This window comes from Sceloporus occidentalis, unplaced genomic scaffold (genome assembly GCF_023333645.1).
Source record: "Sceloporus occidentalis isolate IW3139 unplaced genomic scaffold, rSceOcc1.0.p SCAF_5, whole genome shotgun sequence".
Lineage (NCBI taxonomy): Eukaryota > Metazoa > Chordata > Lepidosauria > Squamata > Phrynosomatidae > Sceloporus > Sceloporus occidentalis.
In genome coordinates this window covers 17,446,567-17,459,347 of record NW_028316985.1, presented here as the reverse complement: position 1 = coordinate 17,459,347, position 12,781 = coordinate 17,446,567, and the positions used below count along the sequence as shown (strand labels likewise).

General features: G+C 48.5%; 1 protein-coding gene across 3 annotated transcripts in view; it reads right to left on the bottom strand.

Annotated features, from left to right (window-relative positions):
• The window catches only part of MICAL3 (microtubule associated monooxygenase, calponin and LIM domain containing 3), a 235,761-nt gene that overhangs the window by 82,176 nt on the left and 140,804 nt on the right, over positions 1 to 12,781 (bottom strand). The window contains exons 20-21 of one of the 3 annotated variants that reach the window (XM_089527728.1): positions 12,658 to 12,771; positions 11,186 to 11,293 (exon numbers count right to left, since the gene is read on the bottom strand). The exons of the other annotated variants lie outside the window; for them this stretch is intronic. Coding sequence (XP_089383854.1) covers positions 11,186 to 11,293; positions 12,658 to 12,771 — 222 coding nt within the window. The remainder of the gene's footprint in view (positions 1 to 11,185; positions 11,294 to 12,657; positions 12,772 to 12,781) is intronic. 3 annotated transcript variants of the gene reach the window in all.

Here is a 12,781-nt window from a genome sequence, read left to right as displayed (position 1 = left end):
CAGAGACTACTTTTCTTGCCAGAGAATTACACCGAGAAGTGGCTGAAAGATGAAAGGCCAAGCTATTTCAAATTCTAACTCCCCAAAATGCTTCCTCACAAGTAACGTTACAAAGATTAAATTCTTTCTATACCTCATTTTTTTTTCTCTTGACTGAAAATAAACAATAGTCTCCTCATGCGGTGAAATAAACTGAGGGAATTGCCAGCTTCTGATTCTCTATTACATCCCACAGTTGAAGAGTAATGTGGAAACACTCTTTTCAGGGGGATACCCAATTACTGGAATACTATGAATATTTATGATACCCAAAAACATACACTGGAGAATAGTGCAGTTTGGATAAAAAGCCATGTTAGAGTAAATGGCAGGGAAAGATTGTAGGAAGGATTTAACAGTCCTGAATTTATTGGTACAGTATCTGCAGCATGCTCAGGAATAAATTCTCCTTTGCAAGACTGCAAAAAATGCCTCAAGAGTCAGCATGGTATAGTAGCTTTCTTGGACTATGACTCTGGAGACCAGGATTTGAATTCCTGCCATGGAAACCCACTGGGTGAACCTGGGCAAGTCACACTCTCTTTGCCTCAGAGGAAGGCAAAGGCAACCCCCCCCCCCCCCGAACAAATCTTGCAAAGAAAATGCTGTGACGGGTGTGCCTTAGGGTTGCCATATGTTGGAAATTGCTTGAGGACAAACAACAAGAGCAACAAAAAATGCCACACAATCTTCACTGCTTCAAGAGCTATTTAGACAGCACACTACACCTCACAAAAAGTACACACACAGTGTAATGTTTCAGAAATATATTGGAGAGGAATATACGGGCAGGGAACCGTCTAACTAAAAAGATTGTATGTACAGTGCTGTGTAAATTTACAGTGCTTCATAAATAAAGGTTAATAATAAATAATAATGGAACATATGGAGACCTTTCCACAGATTCATGCCTCCCCTCATCTAACTAGTCACAAAAGCTGCATCATCCCAATCTAAATATACAGCAAAGGGAAAAGTAGAAAGGGACTGCATATCCACTTTGCCGGAAAACATACTCAGAAAATAAATGGGATCAATTTTTTTTAAAGAGATTGCTTAAAGGTTGTCCCACTTACTGCAAGTGAATCTACTTCATACAAAGGGGCACAGGGTAGACCTGCAAGCCTGTCTACCCATCTTCTGACTAGAGATTGCAGAGATCTGAGGAGGGTGGGGAAGTTCCACTAACTGTTAAGAATCCCAGGAACATAACAGCCCTGACAGATCAGAACAAGGGCTGATCTGGTACAGAACCACCATCCATTATGCTAAAAGCCACTGAGATGTACAGAAGCAAAGCATGAAGGCAACTTGTATTTGGAGATGAATGAGATAAAGAGTTATTTTGTAACGAAACAGTTGGTGACATTCAATAACTTGATTAATGTACTAAGTGAAGAAATACAAACCTAGTGTTAATCTATTTCACCATGTGACAGAGTAATAGTATTATGCATGAGCCAACCTAACCCCATGATTAATTTCATATGTACTCTGTTATGCCCCATTTTGTTCTAAGCTGACAATATCCATGCATTTCAGCTTTGTCTAGTACAGAAGATTCCCTATGATTATCTTAGTTGCCTCTTAAGCAACCCTGCAGGATCCATTTGGATATGGGCTAACCAGAACTATAGCCACTACTCAACATGAGACTGCATAGTAGATTTATATAGAGACATCACATACCTTAATATTTTACAATCCCTTTCTGAACTGCTGCAGCATAGATTTTTACTGAGTTTTGCACCAGTGAATCAAGTTCTCTCTTTTGGAGAGTTGCCACCAGTTAGCCTCAGGGTATACATGAAGTTGATCAACCCTCCCCCTATATGAATCTCTTATTCAAAAAATGAACCTCCGTATTTGTCAGGAGATTTTCGCTTGTGGAGGGAAGACTTTGGTTTGTGACTCCTTTGTTTTTCCATCCCATGAGACAGTGCTGAATATAAGAGTTGTGGTAAGACTGTCTTTGCTTTCAAACATTTTTAACAGACTAGTAAACACATTGCCAACCACCCCTTCTTCCCAAAATATTTTACCCACTGGTTCATCTCCTCTTCCCCCTGGGCAGAAGACAGGCAGAAACTTCACAGGATGGAGCCCTACTTCCCCCCACCCCCTCAAAAAATTCAGAGACTGTCTGATGGGGTGAAGACCTCTATCTGCTAAAGCCAGAAAATTGGCCCCTGGCTTTAGATCAGAACCAGACTTTCCCAAAGACTCCAATTTTAACAGCTAGGGCAGAAAGGAAAATTCAGTAATCAGCCAGGAATTCGTTTTAAAGCAATTAGTTAGAGGCATAGTGTCAAAGACCACAAAAGTAGTTTTGTTGTAATGTTTAGAAGTATTACTTTAATTTGTTGTTCTACAAAAATAAATAACTACTTTTTGGTTACTTAAAAAAATCTTCTGAATGTTGCAAGCTACTGGCTTGTGATATAAACAAACCTGCAACCATCCACTTCATAATTGCTTTAACAAGGCATAAAAGAAGCCAGCACTTGAACCCTATGATATCCTTCTTCCTCCATTTAATCTGGCCACATACTCACAATGATAGGTTTTAACTCTCATTCACTAATATTGTAGCTAAAGGGTGAAACAGATGGGCAAACACATGTAGTGGCCCAAATCCGCCTTGAAGTCAGCTGAAAAAGGCAAAGATCTGCTTCTTTTTTGGCTGGCTTTTCCCGTCCTGTCGCAGCCCCATGATGTTCCGGTAGCGTGTGGTGTCTAAACGCCACACTGCCGGAACATCTTGAAGCTGCCCACATCTAGGCAGCCAGGCAGCTTTAAGACATCTTGGGGGGGTGGGGGGGTGGCAGCGTCTAAATGCCACATCGAGCTAACTTTTACAGCCGGTCTGTTCTGGCCTTTGGTTACACCTTCATGAATGGGCAAAGAATTAAGGCAACTAGTTACGTCACAACTAGCTGGTTATATCAAAGCTTTACTCAGGAATATAAATTCTATCTAATTTTCAACTCCAGCCCATAGGATTGCATCATTTGAAAGGATTAGCTGCTCAATGGGAAGACAGGTATCTGCATGCTGCCTGTTTCATCTTGTAGAATTAGGGAACATAAACTAATATAACAAATGAAATGCTTCCTATAGACCAAATTCCTTGAATTAAGGGTAAGGCAAGCTGAAAGCATCTCCTACTCAATATACATTGCTCATCAAGGCAAGCGTGATTTCAGTGTAAGACGTTACAGTATAAGATGTAGAAAGCATTAAGGTGATTTTGGTTACATACAATAAAGCAGAAAACATTTACTTCCTGGAAAGATTGTTCATAACCAAAGAAAATTTCCTCGCTGCAGTCCCCATTCCTATCAATGTTTGATCCCAGATATGAAAACCTTTTTACTATTTTTATTTCCTCATTGTCTAGGTTGAATTTATGTAAATGCTCCGTGAACATTATTTTTGTTTTCTTTATGTTCAACAGCAAGCCTGCCTTTGCACTTTTTTCTTTGATCTTGCTTAGTAGTTGTTCCAGGTCTATGAGGTTTTCTGCTAGTATTATGGTGTCGTCAGCATATCTCAGATCACTGATATTTCTTCCTCCTATTTTCACTCCTTGTCTGACCTTTTTGCCAATTGGGAATCATTCTGTTTCTCCATGTTCTGTTCTGTCAGTAGCCTCTTGTCCTGAGTACAGGTTCCACATCAGGACTATCAGATGTGTTGGCACTCCCAGGTCTTTAAACCTTTCATGATCTATGCAGTCACAGGCTTTGCTATAGTCTATAAAGCACATGCTAATTTTCTTTTGAAATTCCTTGGTGTGCTCGATTAGCCATCATATGTTTGAAATGTGGTCCCTAGTGCCTCTTCCTTTTCTGAACTCAGCGTGGATCTATAGGATTTCTCTTTCCATGTATAGTTGGAGCCTAAGTTGCAGAATTTTGAGCATACAGTGGTACCCCGGGATACGAATGCGCCGGGATACGAAATTTCCGGGTTACGAAAAAAATGTATTTAAAAAAACTGTTCCGCGTTACGAATGTTTTTTCGTGTTACGAAAAAACTTTTGGTGCTTTTCGGCGCTATTTCGCACCAAATCGCGGCTTTTCCCCATTAGCGCCTATGGGTTTTTCGGCTTACGAAGCCTTTCGGGTTACGAAAGCGGCGGCGGAACGAATTACTTTCGTAACCCGGGGTACCACTGTAATTTTGTTTGTGTGGGAGATTAGTGCTATTGTTCTGTAGTTGCTGCAGTCCTTTGTGTCTCCTTTTTTGTGGATGTGGATGTATAACAAACGTTGGGTACTTACCGTGACACGTTAGTTTCCAGCAGACGAGGGTCCTGTCATCCTGTAATCTGGGGTTATGTACCTCCCATTTGCTCCTGTAGGCAGGGACAAAAGAAGACCGGCCCCTATATAGGGAGGGACTAACCCCTCTGGGCCTCAGTCAATGACAAGCCAAGTGAAGCAGGATAAAATAACTGACCTTTAATAGGCAATCGTAAGGAACAACTTAAAACTAAACATGATAAGGGCCATCCTGTGAGACCGGTCCCAAATGAATCTGACAACAAGTAATAAGAAACCAGCAAACCAGCAAACCAGAAAGGAGAGGAAGGGTCAAGCAACAGGTCGCGCTGAGCCGCAGGGGCACCGAGGGTGGGCAGGATGACAGGACCTTCGTCTGCTGGAAACTAACGTGTCACGGTAAGTACCCAACGTTTGTTTTCCCAGCAGAGAGGGTCCTGTCCTCCTGTAATGTGGGATTTACAAAAGCCCTCACCCCTAGGGAGGGACGGTGCCTAGTCGGAGCCTGCGGATTCAGCGACCACCTGCTGGAGGACCCTTCTGCCAAAGGCCGCCTCGGCGGACTGAAACACGTCTAACTTGTAGTGTCTCACAAAGGTAGAGGAGGACTTCCAAGTAGCCACCCTACAGATCTCGGCAAGCGGGGCATTAGTAAACAGGGCGGCCGAAGTAGACGCACTCCTGGTGGAGTGTGCCATAATGCCATCGGGGGGGGGGGGGGGGAGAGACCAACGCCCTATAAGCCTCCACAATACAAGTCCTGATCCATCTGCTCAGGGTGGACACCGAGACCTTCTGCCCTGAAGAGCCTTGACGGAAGGAGACAAACAAGGCCTCGGAAGATCTAAAAGGTTCTGTTCTTTTAAGATAGACCTTAAGGGCCCTGCGCACGTCAAGCGTGTGCCAGCGCTTCTCCAAGTCCTTTTGGGGGTTGGGGCAAGAGGAAGGCAACAGGATGTCCTGAGAGACAAGGAAGGATGAATTGACTTTCGGGAGGAAGGTGGGGTCCGGGCGCAGGCACACCGAATCCGGCCTGAAGATGCACAAGTCCTTGCAGACTGACAGAGCCCCCAGTTCCGACACCCGTCTGGCCGATGTGATCGCCGTAAGGAAGATAACTTTCAAGGTAAGGTATCTCAAGGAGACTTTGCGGATAGGTTCAAACGGCTCCACCGTTAGGGCCTTTAGAACTGTGTGAAGGTTCCAGGTCGGGAAGCGATGACGCGTAGGAGGAGCCCTGTTAGAGAGGCCCCTCAGTAGCCTCTTAACATGAGGGTGTGATGACATGGCTGATGCCTTTTTGTGAGGTAGCACCGAAGTGATGGCCGCCACCTGCCTCTTTACTGTGTTGGGTCTGAGTCCTTTTTTAATGCCGTCCTGAAGGAACTGCAGTAGAACCGGGACCGAAAAGTTGAGAAAGTTGACACGCTTCAGCTTGCACCACCTCTTGAAGGATCGGAAGGTAGCCTCATAGATGCGGTTGGTAGACGGTTGTCTAGCGGCCAGGATGGAATCTATGACCTCTGTAGAGTATCCACACCGGAGTAACATGAGGCGTTCAGCCTCCAGGCGTGAAGGTTCAGCCACTGAGGGTCGGGATGTAAGATCTGACCTTGACTCAGGAGGTCTCGGCGGTGTGGTAGGGTCAAGCCGGCTGACGCCATTGTCTGGACCTCGGAGAACCAAGGGCTTCTGGGCCACGCTGGTGCCACCAGTATCACCTCGATCTTTTTCTCTCCTGATCTTGGCCAACAGTCTGGGCAGCAGAGGCAGTGGTGGGAAGGCATAAGCCAGTTCGTCTGGCCACTTTAGGTTGAGAGCGTCCACCGCCTCGGCCCCTTCTGTCTGGAAACACGACACGAACCTGGGCAGTTTGGAGTTTATCGGGGAGGCGAACATGTCTATCTGCGGCTGGCCTAGCCGGCGAGATATCAGACGGAACACCTCGGAATGGAGTCCCCATTCGCCCTGGTCAACATCTGTCCGGCTCAGCCAATCGGCTACCGTGTTGAGCTTGCCTTGTAGGTGTTCTGCCTCGATGGAAACCAGGTGTTTTTCTGCCCAGAGGAATAGAAGGTGCGACTCGGTCATCAAATCCTTTGACCTCGTGCCGCCCTCGCGGTTGATGTGAGCTTTTGTTGTCGTGTTGTCCGTCCTGACCTGGACTGACCTGTTGAGGATTGATTGGCAGAAGCACTGTAGGGCCAGCCTCACTGCCCTCAGCTCTACTCTGTTGATGGACATGGCCTGTTCTTCGAGGGACCACCTCCCCTGTGCCATCTGGTGTCCGCAGTGGACTCCCCAACCCCTCAGGCTCGCATCGGTGGTGATCTGGACCGTTTCCTGGCACCAGATCAGCCATCCCCTGAGGACCGCCGGCGATCTCCACCACTGGAGCGAGTCGCGCACCTGTGGGGTCACCGTGATCCTGAGGTTGGACTTGGTGGCTATGGCCTCCTGGTGAGGTAAGAGCAGCCATTGAAGGAGTCTTGAGTGGAATCTGGCTCATGGCACACAGTCTCTTGCTGCTACCATGAGGCCCTGAAGATGGGCCAACAGGGAAATCTTGGCTCTGGGGAAGGCCAGGGCCTGATCGACTGCCCTGAGGACAGCTTGGACCCTCTCCAGAGTGAGAGAGATGATGCCCTTTGCGGTGTCGAGCTGAGTCCCTAGGTGATGGATCTGCTGAGCTGGCACGGTGGAACTCTTGTCGAGGTTCACTAGGAACACGTGGTCCTCTAGTGAGCGGAGAATCAGGTGGACATCCGATCGACCCTGTTGAAGTGTCGGGGACCTTATCAGGAGGTCGTCGAGGTAAGGGTAGACATGTAGACCCTGTGTCCTCCAGTGAGACACCAGGGCGACGAGGACCTTGGTAAACACCTTCGGAGCTGACGCCAAGCCGAAGGGCAAGGCCCTGTATTGGTAGTGATGGTCGTCGTATGCGAACCTGAGGTAGCATCGATGACTGGGGTGAACAGGGATGTGGAAATAGGCATCGCGCAAGTCCAGTGACGAGAGAAAGTCTCTGGGCTGAAGGGCCTCTAGTATCGAGTTGAGGGTCTCCATTCGAAACTTCCTGTAGGTTATATAGGAATTTAAGCCCTTTAAGTTTAAGATAGTCCTCCATTTTCCATTCTTCTTTGGGACCAAGAAGAAAATGGAGTAGCAACCTGTGAACCATTGTGAGCTCACGACCTCCTCTATGGCCCCCAAACGGAGCAAGTCTCTGATGGCTTCCAGCAGGAGAGCATGTTTGGCTAAGTTCTTTGACCTTGGAGATGGGATGAATCTTTCTCAAGGACGCCGGCAAAACTCTATCTGGTATCCCGATCGTAGGGTGTCCAGCACCCACTGGTCTTGAGTGGACTGTTCCCAGACCGACACAAAGTCTCTCAGCCGGCCTCCCACTGGAGGCGCCCCATCATTGTTGTTGTTTGCGGGGTCCTCTGTTGCCTCCGGACTGGCCTCTCTGGTGGAAGGGCGGCCGGGACTGTCTGGACTGTCTGGACTGTCCGGGACTGTCACCCCAGCGCAGGCCGAATGGTCTGGCGTCCCTGGACTGGAAGGAGGAGGAGGGGGAGGAGGAGGAGGAGGAGGGAAAAGGTCTGGAGGGGCGAAAAAACTGCTTCCTAGACCTAGGCCTGGCCCTGTTGTCTGCCTTGCGGCCCCCTGGTAATGTTTTCTTTTTATCCTTGTCCTCCACCAGGACCTGGTTGAGTGACTCTCCGAATAATTTAGTCCCAAGGAAGGGAGTGAAGGCCAAATTGTGTTTTGACTTCGCGTCCACGTTTCAGTTTTTTAGCCACAGCTGGCGGCGCACGGTGACTGCCGCTGCCTGGGCCCTGGCGCAGAATTGGACTGAGTCTAAGGTCGCGTCGGCTGTGTGGGCTGCGGCCAGGGCGATCTTGTTGAGGCCCTGTTTGAGATGTGGTTTTTGGGGGGGCACCTCTTGGAGGAGCTCCCTCGCCCATGCCAGGGAGGCTCTGGCCACTATGGACGCTGCCGCTGCCGCCCTAATTGCCACAGACATAGCCTCATGGGCCTTTTTGAGGGCTGTCTCTGCTTTTTTGTCCTCTGGGATTTTGAGGGTGTCCTCCCCGTCCTTGCAGAAGACGGCGGAGGACACGAGGGCAGACACAGGGGCATCAACGACCAGGATCTGTAGTTTATCCATCACGGAAGGGGGAAAGCTATACAGCTTTTTGATAGAGTTGGGCAATGGGCCCGATGTGGCCGGCCTGTTCCACTCAGCCCTGATGACCTCCATGAGGTTAGCCGGGCACGGGATCTCAGCCAAAACCGGGGTGGGCACAGGGAACAGTCCCTCTCCCACCCTGGGCAACTCGGAGTCTTGGGGTGGCTTGGCCTCCGCTGAGGGGGCAATGGCCAGGGTCTTTAGGGTCTTACCTAGCAGTCTAGGGAAGTCCTTGGCCCTGAAAAGGCACGCTGAGGTCACTGGGGGCTCAGTCTCCTGAGCCTCCTCTTCACCTGAAAGTTCGCCCTCTTCGAAACCATCTCTGACCTCGGCCTCATCTTCCGCATCCCCATCCAGGTCGGAGAGGACCGGGCTGACCTGAGGGAGGCTGCAGGGCGCCCATCTGCACCTCTTGTGGGGGGGCTTGCCCCTGGCCTTGACCTCGGAGTCGGAGAGGGAGACCTCATCATCGTCCCTGGGCCGCTTGTGGGCAGCTGACCCTGCATCCTCCTAGAGTGCAGGGAGCTTTTCGGCGGCATGGCGGCTGCGGCGGGGGGGGGAGGAGGAGGGAGCGGACTGGACGCTCCCAAGATGGCGCCTCCCAGGGTCACCACTAAGATGGCGGCCCCCCACGGACCTCCTCAAGATGGCCGCCGGCCCCCACGTGGCCAAGATGGCGGCGCCCATTGGGCCGACCAAGATGGCGGCCCCCATCAGGCCGTACAAGATGGCACCCGCTATCCGCCGGCGCGCGCGCTCCTCCCAGGTGCGACGGGACAGTGGTGGAAAAAACCGCTTCAGCGGCTAGGTCGAGCTGGGGCTCGGCCTGTGGGGCACCAGGTCCTCCGGCCAGGTGCTGGAGTAGCTGCCAGCCGGCCCCCAGGGCGGAGGGCCATGCGTGTAGGCCCAAGGAAACCGCGTGCGGGAAAGGGAGGGAGACCAGGGAGAGGCCGGCCCCCGGGGCTGCCCGCAGGTGGGCACTCTCCGCAGCGGCAGAGGCTCCGTACTGGTCCCTGGCTGGCAGGGATTCGGAGGAGGGGGAGGCTGCGGCAGCCCCTAAAACATGGGGCAGGGGTGCGGGGCCGGGGGGGGTCCCCAGTCTGCCCTCCAGGAGGGAGACTACCCGCCCCCAGGAGGCTCGCGGCTTCTCGGGCGAAGATGGCCCTAACAAACTCACCAAGCTCCTGGACCGCGCTCGCCTCTTGGAGGCTGGGGGTCGACGGGGCCTCTTCCAGGCCTTGGGGACCACCATGGCCCGGGCGGAAGGAGGGGGTCTGTTCGGAGCCCCCCGAGACCGAAGTCCCCGGAATCAGGGCCCCATGCTCTACCTCTGTCGCTGGCTCCCTTGGGGAGGCCGGCAGACCCTGCACTGGGGAAGCCCTTCCCAGGGGAGGCCCTTCACCCGTGAACTTAGGGTCCTCTGCCACAGCCCACCATCGAGAGGAGGGAGAAGGCAGGGAAGAGGGAGCAGGGAGAGGCAGGAGAAGGGACAAACTGACCGCTTCGGCGAAAAGAAAGGGAACGACTTCGCTGGCTGAAGGAGTTGACCTGCTCCGAGTGTAGGCAGGAACAAGACTGAGGCCCAGAGGGGTTAGTCCCTCCCTATATAGGGGCCGGTCTTCTTTTGTCCCTGCCTACAGGAGCAAATGGGAGGTACATAATCCCAGATTACAGGAGGACAGGACCCTCTGTGCTGGGAAATTGATCATTTATAATCTGCTGGCCATTGTTTTGTTTTCCGTATCTGTTGACATACATTGGTTAGCACATTGACTCTGTCAATGTGGACTGCAGCAGTTCAATTGGAATATCATCTGTTCCTGGAGACTTGTTTTTTGCCATTTCTCTTATTGCAGCTCCCGCCTTGCTTTTTAGAATTTAGGGCTCATCTTCATATGGCTCTTCGTTCCACGTGTTCTTCATGTTGTCATCTCTTTTACGTAACCCTTCTGTTTACTGCATCCAACATTTTTTTATACTTCCCTGGTCTTGAATTATTTTTACTGTCATAGGGTGTCCCGGTCCTTGGTTCACTATTACCACTAACATCACCATTATCACTAACCAAACTTTGTTTTCAATTGATAGACTGAACCCAGGATTTCATCCTGATTTCAATATCTCATCTGAGAGGTGCTAGTTCAGACATTAAATAAAAACAGTGTTATTTAGAAGGAAGAAAATTACAGTGAAGAAGAGCATTGGGCTGAGGAACATGGAAGACCAGAAAGGGAAGAATCACATAAGCCCACAATGCATTCCTGATTACCAAACCATGGTTAAGTGATGGTGTCCTATGGTATCCCTAGAAGAGTGCATTACTGATCTGGGGGTGGAACCATCCAGTTATGGATAAGAGATTCAAGATTCTATGGTAGGTGTGTTGCTTTGTAAAATGTTTTGAGAGTTTTCCAAACAAATTGAGCCCATAACTTTGAAACATACACATATACATTATATCCAATTCTATAACAGTTGCAATAATCAAGACAGAGGCAGCCTAAGCTTTCTTATTTGTGGGTGCATATGCTAAGCTCTGCTGAATCAAGGCAAAGACACCTAATCTGCCTAGCTTTATCCAGCGGCACATTTTTAAGTGGCAGGAGATGGAGTAGGCCAAGGTATGCAGCCAGGTGCAGCTTGAAGCCCCACACCATGCTACCTGTCTGAAGGAATCAGATGAAGGAGAAGAAGGGCGGCTGGAAGAGCGGAGGCTACAGGAGAGCTCCCACTGTTCAACCACAGATCGACGAGATCGCTCAGTCTCTGGCTATAAAATAAAGATGAGAAAGTCAGAAGATGGCATTTTTAGAGGCCACATTTATAGAAGCCCTTGAAAACAAGAGAGGTAGAGATATCTTTTCTTACAGGTGAAGTAGAGCTGGAGGTTTGCTCTACATGGCCTAAACTTGCCACCCTAATTTCAACTTATCAATTATTTGGAGGAAAGTTGAACACTGAATCTAGGAGCTAATTCCAGTTCTGAAAGAACTTTTATCACTTATCTTTCAAAATTTAGAAATTAGTATCAAAATTAAAGAGCTTTATGATGACTGTGAGCTGTGAACTCTTTTAAATTGTATACTAAAAAGTGAAAAGAAGTACAAAATGGAATTTGGAAACTTAAGAAGAATGGAATGGAATTGTATCTTTTAGAAGGAATAAAAACATTTTAATCAGGAGCCAATATCTCTGAATGGAGAAGTAAAAAAAAATCCTTCTAAAACTACTATATGGCAATAGTTGGAGAATGTGAGGCTACCAAGTAAAATGCAACAAATTCTGCATTATCATTTATGAGCCTCTTCTACAGCATGACTATTTTTATGTTGTTTAAGTCAATGTACAGAAATAATTCATATTTAAATTTAGCAATAAGGTGAAATACATTTTAGTCATTTATGTGGGCATAAAAACATATTTTGATTCCCATCTGATGACATGGATAACTGTGTGTGAACACAACTGACACATTGACATACTAGATCAATAAAGTAGAGTAGATACTAGGAAGATGTATGTTTCTTTACTTCCTTTAAAAATGTTTTCCAAGCCTGTCTGGTCGCTGGGATTTATAGACTGTTGTGGTTTTGGGTTACTTCCTAGTTCCTTTGTTTTGGGTTACTCGTTAACAAGTTAATTTTATAGATCCTTGTTTCCAAAACCCAGTTAAGTATCACAGCCACCGTTCGATTCCAACCTGGCAAAGTAATGCTTCACTAACATTTTTTGCATGTGGCAAAAGCCTTTGAGAGACTCTGTCCTAATCCATGGAAGCACAATCTCTACTCTTGGTCAAAAGCCCATTTCAGTTTAGCAGCTTCCTTCCCACATAAACCACACTCTCTACAGACATCTATTCAAAAAACAGACAAAAGTACTGATTCAGCAAAGTAGAATTATTTGTTGGTAAAGTAACCAGAAAAGCAGAAGAATGTCAGCTTTTTTGTATGTGGAGGTTTTTGTGTAGTGAGAGCAGCTAAAGGTGTTATCTTACAACATGATAGTGTACTTATCACTGATTAACTAACAGCAGCTAATGCCAGCCATGATACAGCTCAAATAGTCTTTCATTTCTCAATCTAAGGAACTGCAAGCAGACATGAAGCCCCAGACAAACAGGAAGGCAGTCACCTGATGCCTGGTTGTTGGTCTTTGCTCCAGGAGGGCAGCCAGCTGGCTTGCCCTTTGCTCAATGGTAAGCGTGCGCTCTGGCACACGGTCATCTGAAGAGAACTGATGTGGTCTCTGAAGGATA